We start from the raw sequence: 15,121 nt of genomic DNA, 5'->3' as shown, positions 1-15,121 counted from the left end.
CGTCTGGATATCTGTGCGGTCTGGAGCGGTGGACAATAGACTCCTGCAGCTCAACCAGGTGGACGCACTGGGCAGGGGGCAAGATTGTGGTGGCCTTAGAGACCCACTTACTCCTACAGAGAGCCATAGACTCACTCACAGAGTACACTCACACAGAGAGCCAAAGTCTCACTGACACAGAGCCATAGGCTCACTCACATGGAGACACATAGACTCACTCACACAGAGAACCATTGATTAACTCATTTTTTTTTTCGGTAAAGTGACGTATGTAGAAATACCATAAAATTATATTAAAATAAATCAAGCACGACATTTCGACTGCAACACAAGCGATCTTCATCAGGTGTAAAAACAAATAGCACATAGGGTGACATCAGCGCAACACATAGAGAGCGTTAAACTGCACGGAGGTAAATACAACAAGAAGATGAGAGACGAGAATTCAAAAAACCTAAGAAAAATTTACGTGATGCAATACCAGTCGGCCAACGACACAGTTAGACACTTGCCTGGCAGACCACGAATTTCAGAAGAGTGCTAAATTTCGTGTTCATCCTCTGGGTTGAACATACCAGCATAGACAGAGTGAACAAATACGAGGTACAAGATAGCAGAAATACATATACAGGGACACAAGAGGTAAGAAGAGGAAAGACGGACAGAGAAGCAAGAAAAAAGGGGCCGGAGGAATGAACAGAGGCTTAAAATAAGTAGCAGAGGTGGGGGGAGGGGCCGAAGGAAGCAAGGGGCACCCCACCCACCCCACCCACCCCACCCATCCCACCCCACCCCACCCACCCCACCCCACCCACCCCACCCCACCCCACCCACTCCACCCACTCCACCCACCCCACCCCTCCCACCCCTCCCACCGATCCTCCCCCCAACCCTCCCCTCAACGCTCCTTTCACTCCTCCCGTCACCCCTCTCCTTTCTGCTGCGTCAGGGCCAGAGGCTGAGAGCACGGCAGAGGAGGCTACACGGGGAACTGGGCCGCGTCAGGGGCGAGAGACGCGGGGCGACTCGACACTTCACAGCGTGGGTGAGTGTGGGGAGTTCGTGGTGCATGGTGGACGGTGGGTGGTGTGGTCCAGAATATAAACCACCTGTGTAGGATACACGGGGGATTTTTGATTGGTGCTTAAATGTGTGTGTGTGGAAGACGGTGTAGTGTGTGAGTGTGTGTGCGGTGGGGGGTAGGGAGGTAAATGTGTGTGTAACGCAAATGAGTATCTGGGGCGGTGTGTAAACATCACACATTGGGGAGACAAAGGCGGTCCGGCGTGGTTCTGACCACTTACCATTTCGTGTACTATGCCGGCCTTCATAGGGGCTCAATAACAGCACTTGCCCCACCAGTCTGTGGAGCTCCATGGGGGATGTTTGTGTCGGAGCTCGTGCTGTAGGCGTAGACCACGCGCGACCGTGGATCCTCTATAGGGAGCGCGCGTCTGCTGTGGGTCGCATGGAGCTGCACGAGCGGACACCGCCGCAGCGATTCCCATACCGACTCAAGAGATCGGCGCTGGGAAACAATTGCGCTGAAGTGTGTTGCTGGGTGGATGAAGCGAGCACCACCATGGTGTGCTTGCCTTGTATGGTCAGTCGTGTGACTGATTATTATAATATATTAATTCACACCTTTGCACCGTGTCATGGCAGTTTCTCTGTTTTTCCTTCATTGCATTTTTATTTCAGAAATATTTCACCTGCAAAATAGATTGAGTTTGAATATCTCATGCGAAAGGGTGCCCAGGGCATGTGGGGTCGTCCAATTGCACAGTACTTAGCGCACATCACTACACACCCATGGACTAAATCCAGAGGCGAGTGACAAATGAATCAGTTCTGCCCCCCTCGCTTCACCAATCCGCACTAGTCGGCGTGGAGAAATATGGTTAAAAATCAACACGACCGACAGGGCATAGGGTGCCCATTATCCAGAAGGGCTTTACTTTATTTTCACATCCACATCTAATTGTGGATTTGGTTATTTTTCTTTAGTTATCTTTGTTGTATAAATACAACTTGACAAGATGTGTACTGCTTCATTCTGGTACATTTACTGTTTTTCAGTGCATTTCAGCACTGGGTGTGTTTGTTGGATTCATTGTTTGTCGATTTTTCATTGAACTGACAAATGGTGTAACCTGGTCCCTTGGGTACCCAGGCCTTCCTATAGTATAACTCCAGGAATCGGCAGATTTTAATTTTATTGTACCAAGTAAGGACCACTGAGCTATATAGCTGTTTTTCAAAAGCAACCTGGCCACAAATCATAGCTCAACGAAGTGGCATATCACATGGAAATTTGTAGCAGCCAAATACTGTAAACGCATATTTCTAAATGTGGAGGGAAAAAAACTCGAGGATCCAGAGAAAAACCCACGCCACCACGGGGAGAATATGCAAACTCCAAATATCCAGGCGTTGGAATCGAACCCACGATCTCCTGCATTCCAGGCGAAGGGGATAACTTGTTGCCACCACTGAGCCCCTTGTTAATCTGATGTGGTATACTGGTACAGCCCCTGGTGGCCTCGGTCACTTTACTGACCTTTGCACCATTGTGTAGTCGGTTCAATTGAGTCGCAGACATACTCTTTGGAGGCAACAAATTTATTTATGCCAACACGAAGGGGTAACTTCCCTTTTACCAGATAACAACCTATGGTGGTGGACCACCAGGCTATCTGCGCTAACACTCTGGGATAGCTACAACGAGCAGGACTCCAGCTTGAGTCCTGCCTATGTGTTGGTGACTCTTCACGGATGTTGAATGTAGATCTTTCAGAAGACAACAGCAAAGCTGAACCCTGTTCCCTCTGGGGACCCGGTTTATATGCTCACCAGTCGTGGCCGGCTCCGCCCTTGGCCACGACTACCTTCTTGATTCCTATTGCAAGATCTCGCCCTGACACGTGACTACCCACTAGCCCCAACTTGGGGCCCCTGTGTAGACTTTACCCGTCATGTACCTTCCAGGGTCAACAAGAGTGCAATGGCCCACATTAACCTCATTCATGGCTGACACTTTCACACCCCTTCTATAGAGGACAGCACTGCACGCCACGCGTGGTACCACTCAGCGCCATGACTCAGCGCTCACCAAGCCCCACTAGGGCTGGTACTACACCCACATATATGGGGTGTCGGTGATGTAATTACATCGCACTCCGTGCCTCTCAGGCCGGCACTACACAGTGGTATTCCCGATGTCACTACATTACCCCCCCCCCCCATTCGTAGCATTCAGCCGTCCTGGCTGTCAACTCCCCCTTAAAACTAACTAAGTGAATAAGTTCTAGATTTGAAGCTTTCGTGACTGCAAGGATCCATACTCTTTGGTTCTATTCGGTAAAGTCACGTAGGTAAAAAATAAAACAACAAAAATCATGACGTTTCGGCCACAACACAAGTGGCCTTCATCAGGTGAAGGGGACCGTACTGTCATGAGGACAGCGTTGGAGTGAAGACAGTCCAGCCCAGGTCGCGTCCTTTTAAGCTGTGTGGGAGGAAACAAAATGCTTTGACAAAGGAATTAGCATAAAATAACCGTAACGCACAAGAGGACCGGCACGGAGGGGGGGAGGGGGTGTGAAGTGGAACGTAGAGGACCGGCACGGGGCGGGGGGGGAGTTTACAAATGTAGGTGTGAAGTGAAATAAGCTTCTATGAATGTTTGGTATATCACTATTTGGATGAATACCATTGAAAATTACTTTAATGTTTGGTATGATTTAGAACATCTTTCCAATGGTTGCTTAAGTGAATAAGGTGATAAAAAGCGAGTAAAAATGACTAAACGCTATGTGTGCCTCAATAATTAACAATAACAAATAGCATATAAATACCCAAGCCCACCTATACAATATATACACTAGCTACAAATGTACAGAACAACACGAGAAAATATAAAACGCGAATGCACGGAATCCCCTCCATCACCAACAACTCCCATCCTCACCGTGTAGCAATACCCATAAGCACAACAAAGGCTAGGTTCAGCCAATAACCGATATGGCCTACTGAGTGTGACAAGCAACTGATGGTGTGGGAGTGTGTGTGCATGGGTGTCACAAAATCCGAAGAGTTTTTGAGCGAGTCCTCGTGGCTGGGCCTCCAGTGGAGGTGGGCTCACTCTCCCTGGAGGTCCCAGGGGGAATATGCAACTGTCCAGTCGAATCCGGCTCCTCACGAAGAGCAGTAGGCCGGGTCGACGGGTTCTCCTCTCCCGAATCAAGTGAAGACAGCGCAGGCGGCGGCTCGGGGGACATCAGGCGCGCGGCACCTGAGGGAGGAAGCACACGACTCCGCTGAGGACCAACCTCAACGGGCACACATGCCAGCTCGCCGGACACATCTGTCCCTCGGCGCCCACAGTGTGGAGATGGAACAAACTCACAGGGAGCAATAAAGGGCTTAGGGCAAGAGGAGTGTACAAAACAACTCCGCCGCCCCAAGCGGATCTGGACACACTGCGGTCGAATGACCCGAATCACATCAACCAGCCCTCTCCAGGGTTTGAGCAATTTGGGCGATGTACCCACCGGTAACTGTGGACAGTGCAACCAAGCTCTGTCCCCAGGTGCCCACTCATGTTTTGAAGTATGGAAGCCCCTCAGCCATTCATTGGCCAATCGGCACGAATCAGAATTTACCCTGGAAGTCTCCCGCACTTCGGAAAGCTTTTGAAGGGTACAACACACGGAGTCAGAGATTTAAGATTTTGCCTTGTTGGGTGCGGCTTGTAACTGAACATGAATCAGGGGGTCGTGTTCTCGCTGACCTGATGACTCAACATGAAGGTCAGAGTCCTGTGCAGCCACCTCAACCATACCATCCGTCTGCGGATTGTGCGGTGACATGCGTACTTTCTTGGTTCACAACTAACGCACACCTCTTGCAATAATTTTGAAGAAAATGTTTTGCCTTGATTGTTCAGAAGACGTTCGGGAGCACTCTTGTCCATAATGTAGTGGGTAATAAACTGGAGGAAGCTTACTCTGAGGCAACACATTTATTATAACATTAACAGGTTATTACAGAATGGGGTAATGGCCCCTTTCACGCGATACTCTATGGAGGTAGTCCCTCCAGACTAGCTTGCCTCTCACTGGCTATCACGGCATCTATAGTGCTGGGGCTTGAGTCTTCCCTTGAGTCTTCACTGGTTATCAGCTGGAGCTTTCACTGGTACAAGCTCAAGCCGACCCTAGCCAGGGGTTCTGCTCTGCCCATTGGGCTTTTCTCTTCAGGGCTCCAGGATGCTCTTCAGTCTTCGGCCAGACAACAACTGCTGGGACCGCTCAGGGACCTGACTTATATATAGGCTCCTGGCTCACTCCGTCCCTGGCCACGCCTTCCTTCTAGGACCGTCTCCGAGGGTCTGGAGAATGACATCATCTCCCCAGCCCCCTTCCCGGGATCTGGGGTCCCGACCGTTGGTCACGATGCTCCCCCAGGGATTGCCTTGGCAAACGGCCCGTCATCATTAATCCAGCAGGTTCAGCCTCCCCTCTGCTCCCTACTGACACAAGCTAGTACTGCCGGCTATGATTAGTGGCGATCATGTTCAACCATGCCACTACAATTACGTAGCCATTGAGGAATGCCTCAGTGATCTTTGCCGCCAACTGTTTGGGAAGCGGCCAGGCCACAGGCCATCATGAGAAATACTCGACTCCCACCAGAAAATATTTATTCCCACAAGCGGCTTCTACCGCGTGCACTGCACACACCCCTTCAACAAATTAGCAGCATCCTCAGCCATGCCAGGCCAGAAGAAATCCGACTTACGTGTGGCCAATGCTAGTTTATGCACACCCAAGTGCAACAGACGCTCGTACACCGCCCAAATGACCTTACTCCGCAGGGCGGTGGGCACAACAATGTTGGAACATCGCATCTCTCCGCCCCAATGCATGAGCAATCCGCCTCTGAGAATGAAAGAGGTGACACCCCATCGATCCTCGCCCCCATCAGTCTCTCTGACACGGCATCGCAATTTAAGCAGAGAAGCGTCCTCAACCTGGAGGTGCCCCCATTCTTCGTGGTCCAATCCAATGACAGCATCACGCGCCACTGGATCCCCAGCCCCCTCAGATGTTACAACCTCGGCCGATGCCGTAAGGGTAGGGGGCGAGTGTTCGTTGCGCGGCTTACAGCGACCGGAGCCCGAAAAACTTGCGCAACTCTCGTTCGTGGGTAATCGCGACAGGGCGTCCGCGTTTGTGTGATGGGAGCCTTTGCAATAGGTAACCTGAAAAGAGTAGTCCTGGAGGACCTCCAACCAGCGTGAAAGTTCGCCAGATGGCTGGTCAACCTGCAGCGCGTACTGCAGCGCCGCGTGGTCCGAGCGCACCTCAAAGTCTCTCCCATACAAATATGGAAGATACTGTTGCAAGAAAAACACGATAGCTAACAGTTATCAGCGTGTGACACAGTACCGCTGTTCAGCCGGAGACAGCACTCTGCTTCCTTATGCGATAACACTCGACGCCATTGACAACTTGAGACAGAACAGCTCCAATGCCAGTGTTACTAGCATGTGGATCAAGGACAAACGGCAAGGAAAAGTCGGGGTAGTGGAGGGGAGGGGCGTTCACCAAGCCATCTTGGAGTGCAACAAATGCGGCCTCCTCATGGGTGGTGCCGATGTCACAAGTCGAGGAGACTGAAGTGCTGTGACAAAAGGGCCATTGCCTGAATCGTCTCTTACTATAAACATTTCATTTCAAAGCGGTGTTATCGAAGAAGTTTTTTTGGAAGATGAATAACATCGCGATGGGGGGAGGGGGACATAGCGGGATTGAGGGGGAGCGATTTGGGGTGTTATAGAGGTGGGTGTTGAGTAAAATAGTATCAGTGTCTTGTGCTCGAGCCTAGGGGCTATGCCAAGGGGCTAGGACATTGAGAACACGGATTCGAATGAACGTCTCATCTTGCCACATGCTTTTTTTACTATCTCCATCAGTAAAAAAATCAATCTACAAAGCAATGCTGCTTCTAAAATGGGTATAGTACTCTGAAGCATGTAAAAATGGTAATGTACTGTCAATCGTATTTTAACAGGAGCATTGTCTCTTTAAAGGTCACGGTTTTTGTTGTTGACATGAACTTTATTGGCTTCCACCTCCCTGTTCACAGAGATCGTCAATAGAGGCTGAAGTCTGTTACTCGCGCACAGTCAGTCGAGGGAGTGATAGCCCCCACTGTGCCCTTCAGCCCGTGGCGTTGCCTATGGGACTCATTGTCCCGTAACATCCCGAGTTCACAATGTCGATTAAAGCGACACCTTTGTTTAATAACGATCCATGAAATGAGTGGGACTTTATATAGTGTGACAGTCTTGTCTTTGGTAATACTGTACTCATGTTTGTTTCTGTTGCCTGGTTTTTAATTGGTAAAGCTGTGATCGTGTTTGATACCTCCACTGGTATCCGATTAATTTCTGCATCAAGCACAATATCCCCTTTGCTGTCTTCAAGTTCCACCATGGACACGCTCCTGTTTGCCTCTCCCATCATCTCATTCCCCTCCCAATGTTCTCCTATATCGTCCCTACCATCTCGCTTTACTCCCCTTCACTCATTCTCCGCCCAGCAACCAAGGCTTCCTGTTGGAACTTCTAATCAACCTTTACTCATTCGGAGGTCACTCATTCCCTTTTCTTTTGATGCAATTATTTGGGCCTGTCACTTACCATCCACAGATTTCTCCTGTGATCATCACTGTATGTTCTCTCTTTAGAAATGTAGGCTGAATGTACACCACCTTGTTCCCAATGATGATTGTATCTCACTGATGTGCACATCACCTTGACAGAGGCTCTTTTTAAAGGCACTCTAATTGATTATTTCTCATTTCACAGCCTCCACTACACTACTCAGCAGATTATACCCCACTTTGTTCGTCAAGACTTGCTTGAGGCAAATATAAGTATGGTCCAACAACTTCTATGACTGACACGGCACGAGTAAGACTGCCTGCAGTCCAACCAAAAAGGCTGCATCTTTGAAAGCTGGTTTCAAGCCTGCCCTCCACGTGTGTTAAAAGATCTTACTCACCCATGTGATGATAGTTGAGCCTCTGGGTGTCAGCATTTCTACTCTGATATTGCAAGTGTTGGTTACTAGTGATTTCTTTCATTTTTCTTAGGGTACCTCTCACTTTATACTCAAATGGCTCAATGCAGAAGGTGTAGGGTCTTTGGTTGCTGTGGCTTGCATGAGCTCTTCAAAGGGATATGACGAAGAGCGATTCTGCATTTGGGAGCATAATTACTTCTAGCATGCTAGTTTCTGCCTTCAACTGCTGAGGAGCTTGCCACTGGCATTTGTAATTGCGCAGGAAATATTGAAGTAGGCTCCCCTGAGCTGACTGAAGTTTGCAAAGTCATCCTTTATTTGACTGAGAGTTATTATTCAACTACTGCAGCTTTTCCATCAGGCCCCCTCTGTTCATGCCAGATCTGAGTTTTGCATTGCCTTCTTAGGCCCTTGTAGCAGTTTTTACGTTCTTTTTTCAATTAAACACCACGTTTAATCACTAATCCATTCATTTCCAATATTGCAACAGGTTGTTGGGCTGGTCTTGGCGGCGTTGTTTACATAATCTTGAAATTGTCCCAAACTGTTGGTTCCTCATTAGACAGGAGCGTGCATTACCACTGCCCACCTCCACATTACAACCATCCCCACCATAAGAATTATATCCAGTATGAGCTGGAGAAGCTTTTGTTGAACTTCGAGAGTACTACTAAGAAATGGGGTTTACGTTCATCCCCACATTAAACAAAGCACCTGCCTGGGTATTCTGTGTCATCGTATTCTCCCATCCCTCCACTCCCCATGAGCAGTGGGGCAGTTTTGGACAGAGCAGAACAATTTTTCCATACCTGGGTGCATGTGACTAGCTCCAGTTTGGCAGCAGAGGTCATGCTCCGAATCGGTTGAACATAATTATCTCAGCTGCGTAACACACTGTGAATGCTGCATTGCCTGTCGCTCCATGTAAATCTCTGGGTCTTCTCAGCCAGATATCCCCTCCCTTCTCTACATTTGAGAAATTTGGATTCCTTTTAAAGGAACATCCACACTGGTTTTGCATATTCAAGTTGTCTACGATCCACCGTGGGCTTAACAAACTAGATTATGTGAGCAGCTTAGATCCTTGAATGATCTGGACAAATGCCCATCAGTGAGATACTAAGGCAGGTGAGGCAGCATTGGCTGGGTCATGTAGCCCAAATGCCCAGTCACTGTGTACCCAAACAGCTTCTGTTTGTCCAGATATAAGGGGCTTATCGCTATAGGCAAGAGTTTGACTGCTGTGTAACAGAAGGATGGTGGAGCTGTTTGGACTTGCCAACAACTCGACCAGTGGTTTCAAGATCAGCGTCTCTGGAGGAGTTTTGTGAAGGATGTCCGCCTCCAGCAATAACGGAGGGCGGAGGAGTGATGCTCACAACAACGAGCGGAGTGCAGAATGAGTAAAATGCAGCAAGGTGGAACAGTAGGGAGCACAGGTGGTAGATTTGCCAGTCATCCCTGTCACTCAACCCATGACACCTTTATCTATCCTGTAACCTCCTGCCCATGAGCCTTCGACAGTCCACATGACCTCAATGTGCACTTAGCCTGGCACAAACACTTTGTTGACGTCACCAATTTTGAGTGGCGAATGGCTTTTATTGTTATTGTGTTTATGTATCCACCCCTTCATGTGCCGTACTGGCCTGCTTATGTGCTCGCTAGCAGAACTAATCCCAATAATGTAAAAAACGATATGGGAGATTTTTCTCATTTGTATCTTGTATGTTTGTGTACATCGCCTATGTGTGTTTGTGGCGAGCCATGCTGCACAACAAACTCAGCCACAGTTATCAATAGGACGTGATATCTACACTGGTTTTGGGTCCTCTAGTTTGTGTCTGCATTAAATGAGTGCCTGGTACAATGGGTAATCAGTATAACCTATGAGACTATGAGACAAATGTGGCCAGGTGTGGTGCTGGCCATTTCTACCCCACTTTGCGTGCGGGTCTTCAAATGGGCTCACTAACAGCACTTGACCCACCAGTCTGTGGAGCTACATGGGGGATGATTGTGTTGAAGCTCGTGCTGTCGGCGTAGAAGACGCTCGACAGTTTATCCTCTGTAGGGAGCACGCGTCTGCTGTGTGTAGCGTGGAGCTGCACGATAGTGAAACCAATAGAGTTGTTGCGCCTTGGGCGTAAACATCAATGTATGTCCATTTGCCAGGTGTTATTTTTTTCATTTCCTGTGGAGATGTGTGCTGTATGAGAGAAAAAGCGACTGAGCTCACGCCCTCACCCCCTTCTCCCTATTGCATTATCTCCTCGTACTATTTGACTATTCATAAAATCATACGTATATAGTGACACCCCAGGGATAAATTAATATTGCTTGTTATAGCACATTCTTGTAGAAAGAACGCTGGTTAAGTCAGACCGGCCTGTATATGTACAGTTTAGATATTTAGTTTGCAGCAATGCAATACACACAGCTCAATACACAAAGAGTTAAATGTATAAATATCTCATACTAAAGAATGGATTACTTGGGTTTACAAACATGATGTACAAAACTCGTTATAGTCTCATGCTCTGCATGCTGTTGTAAATGCATGTGGTGCATACTCACTGACCAGACGCTTCGTTATTATTGATACTAATAAAAAATGTTAAATTAAGATTTTTTTTCATTAATTTCTCACGTTAAACAAATATAGGGAGGCGTTCATCCAGCGGTAGAGAGACAATGGCTGCTGATGATGATGTAACGTGCCGCTCATTTTGAAGGATTCCTAAGAGACAGTGCAAATGGAGATTCAAAGGCATAGGAAGGTGGTTGCACAGACACCTGGACCACTGCTGTCCTGTATAAGTGATTTATTTAACATAATGAACATTATAGTAACATTGACGCTGCCTCATGTGTGTACTTTAAGTTTTGGCTTCCCCACACAAACACACTACCTCCACAAAAGGTCATGTTTACTCATTTCTGTGAAGCGTATTCAAGTTTAATTTATTACGTATAGCCCTGTGAGCCATGCGGCTCTTAAGTCGGGTGCAACCGCAACAAACAAAATATGAATCTACATTGCAGAAAACTATTAAACCACAACCAGACCAAAATAAAGCTACAAAAACAATGTAACAGCAGTAATCATAGGAACTGTGATTTTAAAATTAACAATAAACGATATACATAACATGTACGACAAAACCTGCAGCCATAGCTGGCAGCACGACACTCCCAGTGTATGATGTCTGAGTGAGTCAGCAGCAGCGTGAGTGAGTGTATGATGTGCGAGTCAACGTATGATGTGCGAGTCAGCGTATGATGATTGAGTCAGTATTAGGTTGAGTGAGTATATGATGTGTGAGTCAGCGCACAATGTGTTAGTCAGCGCATGATGAGTGAGTCAGTGTATGATGTGTGAGCGAGTCAGCGGCAGAGTGAGTGTATGATGTGCGAGTGAGCCAGCACACGATGATTGAACCTATGTATGATGAGTGAATGGGTCCCGTTCAGACGGACGAGTTCATCGATGGTCGGAACACAGGAGGGGGAGAGAGACAGCTGCGAGGCGCTGTTATACTCCATGTTGTAAACCATACCATTAACCACGGTTAAGCTATCTGTGTTGCTAAAGTTGAGGGTAAGAATCCACCCATTTTTCGCCATATAGCATTGTGATATATAACGACTTATTGTTGGTAGCTTAGCTGATTGGAGAATATAGAGTTTATTGATAACATTGAGGTAATTTATATTTTAGTATTTTTTATTGGTTCATGATATAGTATTCATTATATATTGTATTGTATACCCAGTTACTGTGAATAGCTCATATGTGTAGGCCTTAACTTCAACATAGCCATTTCTGTGACCAGTCACAAGCTAATCACTCAGTTATTTCAATGCTAAATTCGCCTAGTTATTTCAATGCTAAATTCTCCTGTTTGATTTGTACTAGGTGCCTCGGTGAATGTATATGCTCTGACTTTAACATAGCTATTTCTGTGACCAGTTACAAGCTAATCATTCAGCTATTTAAATGCTAAATTCTATGCTAATTCCTTTGTCAAGGAGTGCCTCTGCGGATGTGTATACTTTAACTTAGCTATTTCAATGCTAAGTTCTATGCTAATTCCTTTGTCAAGGGGTGCCTTTGCGGATGTGTATGCTTTAACTTTAATATAGCCTTTTCTGTGACCAGTCACAAGCTAATCACTCAGCCATTTCAATGCTAAATTAAATGCTAATTCCTTTGTCAAGGCGCTTTGTTTCTTCTCACACAGCTTAAAGGTCGTGATCTCAGCGTGGCTTTCTCACTCCAGCGCTGTCCTCCAGACAGTCTCGTCCCCTTCACCTGATGAAGGCCGCTTGTGTTGTGGCCGAAACGTCGTGAGAATATTATTGTGTTATTTTATTTTATCAATTTATTATTTTATTCTCATTCTACGTGACTTTACCGAAAGAACCAAAGAAGATGAATCCTTGCAGTCACGAAAACTTTAAATCGAAATTTAAGCTACCATTCTTAGATGTTCTGTTTGAGAGGAGACCTGATGGCTCATTGGGGTATTCTGTCTACAGGAAACCCACCCACACAGATTCCTACTTGAAACCTGATTCCCACCACCACCCAGCCCAAAATAATTATCTCATCAAAACTTCATACCATAGGGCTCATTGCATTTCGGACCAACACCACCTGACCAGTGAATTAAAACATGTACACCTGGCCCTCAAAAGGAATGGTTACTCTGACCGTACCATCCGCCAAGCTGTTTCTCCCTCGATACAGAAACAACCACTTGATACTCCGGCCAAAACCATCCCACTACCATATATAGCAGGCGTTACTAAAAAGATTTCAAAAATTCTAAACAAACACAAGATCCAGGTCCAGTTCAATACATTACACAAAATTCGTGATCTGATCCCATCCGTGAAGGATGGCATTCCTGACTTACAGTACCCCGGGGTTTACAAATTGAGTTGTACCTGCGGTGATTGCTATATAGGGGAGACAAAGCGACATGTCTCTGACCGAATTCGCGAGCACAAATCAGATTTGAAACACAGCAAAACGAATTCTTTGCTGATCACTGTTACAACGCTGTGGGTGATCACGATATAATTTTCTCCGATACCAAGGTTCTTTGCAAACCCACGGGTTTTTATCAGAGATTTGTTCACGAGGCAATTCAGATCTACAAACACAGACACAATTTCAACCGAGAAGTTGGTTTCAAATTAAGCAACCATTGGAAAGATGTTCTAAATCGAACTAAACATAAACTAATTTCTGTGGTACAGTATATTTTTCAAGTAGTGGTACCCCAAACTTTCGCAGCTCTCAGCTCCCCCCCCTCCCGCTCCTGGCCCCTCCCCCTCGTCCCTCCTGGCCCCTCCCCCTCGTCCCTCCTGGCCCCTCCCCCTCGTCCCTCCTCCCGACTCGCGACGTGGAGTGAACTCGCCCCCGCGCCCCGCGCCCCACCCTGAGCGGCCCCGCCGCCCATTGCAAGAATGGCGGGAAGCGGACGCGGGGCCGACCGCGCGCCGCCTCTCGCGTGATTGGCTCGCTTCGCGTCACATGGGGAAGGCGGAAGAAGTGTATGGGGGAGGAGCTGCGTGGTTAGGGGCAGGGCCGTGGAGTCACGTGGTGGGCAATGATTGACAATAAGTGGGCAGGGATGGCTGTTACGTCATAGTGTACGTCACATCCGGTAATGACGTCACGATAAATAACACGCCCCTTCGTGACGTGTCTCACACTTGCTTCTGTCCGCGTGCCGTCAACTCGAGCTGAGCATGGTGCTGCTGATCGTTGGCGTTCTGGTTTTGGCCATGCTTGGGATGGGGATCTTCATATATCTTCTTTTTACGCTTTCCATTTCAGACTTTGACCATGAGACCACGACGCTGTCTACGGAGAGGATGGGCCTGCAGAATGTGGAGCTCTGTCAGAAGAGCAAGATGCTCCGTCTGGAGCTACAGCATCAGCTGGAGGAGTTCATGGAGAACCGAGAGACTCTCCAGAGAGAGATCAGGAGCCTGGTTCAACAGCTTAAAGAGCGCCAGTTGGAGCTGGAGCCCACGAGAGTGCCTTGCAGGGAGAGCAAGTCTCTCGATGCGGATTTTCTCCGAGACTGCAATGCAGCACAGCTGCAAATGTCGCTGCGCTGTGAAAACGAAGATCTCCGGAGGTCGCTGCATGCCCACCTGAGGAAGTTGAACTTCCTGAATCCGCAGAGAGGGCAGGAACAGTTTAGGCTGCGCGGGAAGCTGGTGCGTCACGAGGACATGTGGCATGGGGAAAAGAGGCTGCAAGAAGAGAACCTGCATCTCCGTAGCCAGCTGAAAGAGTTAATATGGACCGTGTCTCAAATGTACAATGCCACCACCACCGACGCCACTTCCACCGCCGCTGCCACAGCTTCCACCACCGCAACCGTTTCCACCACCACTTCTGCCACCACCACCAAGCCCAAGAAGATGAAGAGATTTAGCCATTGGTTCCGAAAATTGCTGAAGCGCAAGTCGGCCATTTAAAAATATTGGGAAAATTGTGAAAATGACACCACCCTAATTAAAACATTACTCAGAAAGACAAACATACCCCATAGAACATCAACAAAGTCATATATAAGACAAAATATCGTACATTTGCATGCAACACTCTAATAAATACTGTATTGTGAGCAAAACATAAAGTTACTTAAATGGAAAAAAAATCTGTTATTGTCACTTACCTTTAGTCCAGATGCCGGTCTGCTTGTCGGGAGGGGGCGTAATGAGTCTCTGCACACACGGGGGCGGTGGGAGGGGGGTGAACGTCCATACACACACACAACAGCGACAATCATCCGCTGTATAGCCTTACCAGAATGTTGGGGCAAGCGCCTATGAAGCTCTGAATGGCACACGGGGTGAATGGCCAGCACCCCGCCCGGCTGCCTCTTTATCTCTCCATACACGAGACTCACAGGCGTACATGCGTCCGTGCACACACGCACAACAACAACGCAACAACCGTTGTTCACCCCTAAGTGGCGGTGACATCACCACAGCACTTG

At 47.7% G+C, this 15,121-nt stretch overlaps 1 protein-coding gene across 1 annotated transcript; it reads left to right on the top strand.

Moving 5' to 3' along the window:
- The first annotated feature begins 952 nt into the window (after positions 1-952).
- On the top strand, positions 953-14,829 carry LOC142923015 (uncharacterized). Its single transcript, XM_076063951.1, has 2 exons — positions 953-1,045; positions 13,945-14,829. The coding sequence occupies exon 2, from the start codon at positions 13,983-13,985 to the stop codon at positions 14,595-14,597; it is 615 nt and encodes a 204-aa protein (XP_075920066.1). The 5' UTR covers positions 953-1,045; positions 13,945-13,982; the 3' UTR covers positions 14,598-14,829.
- Positions 14,830-15,121: the final 292 nt, after the last annotated feature.

This window comes from Petromyzon marinus, unplaced genomic scaffold (assembly GCF_048934315.1).
Source record: "Petromyzon marinus isolate PM22_M1 ecotype Great Lakes invasive population unplaced genomic scaffold, UKy_Petmar_22M1.pri1.0 PM_Scaffold_25, whole genome shotgun sequence".
Classification (NCBI taxonomy): domain Eukaryota; kingdom Metazoa; phylum Chordata; class Hyperoartia; order Petromyzontiformes; family Petromyzontidae; genus Petromyzon; species Petromyzon marinus.
This window is presented reverse-complemented; position numbering and strand designations above follow the sequence as displayed.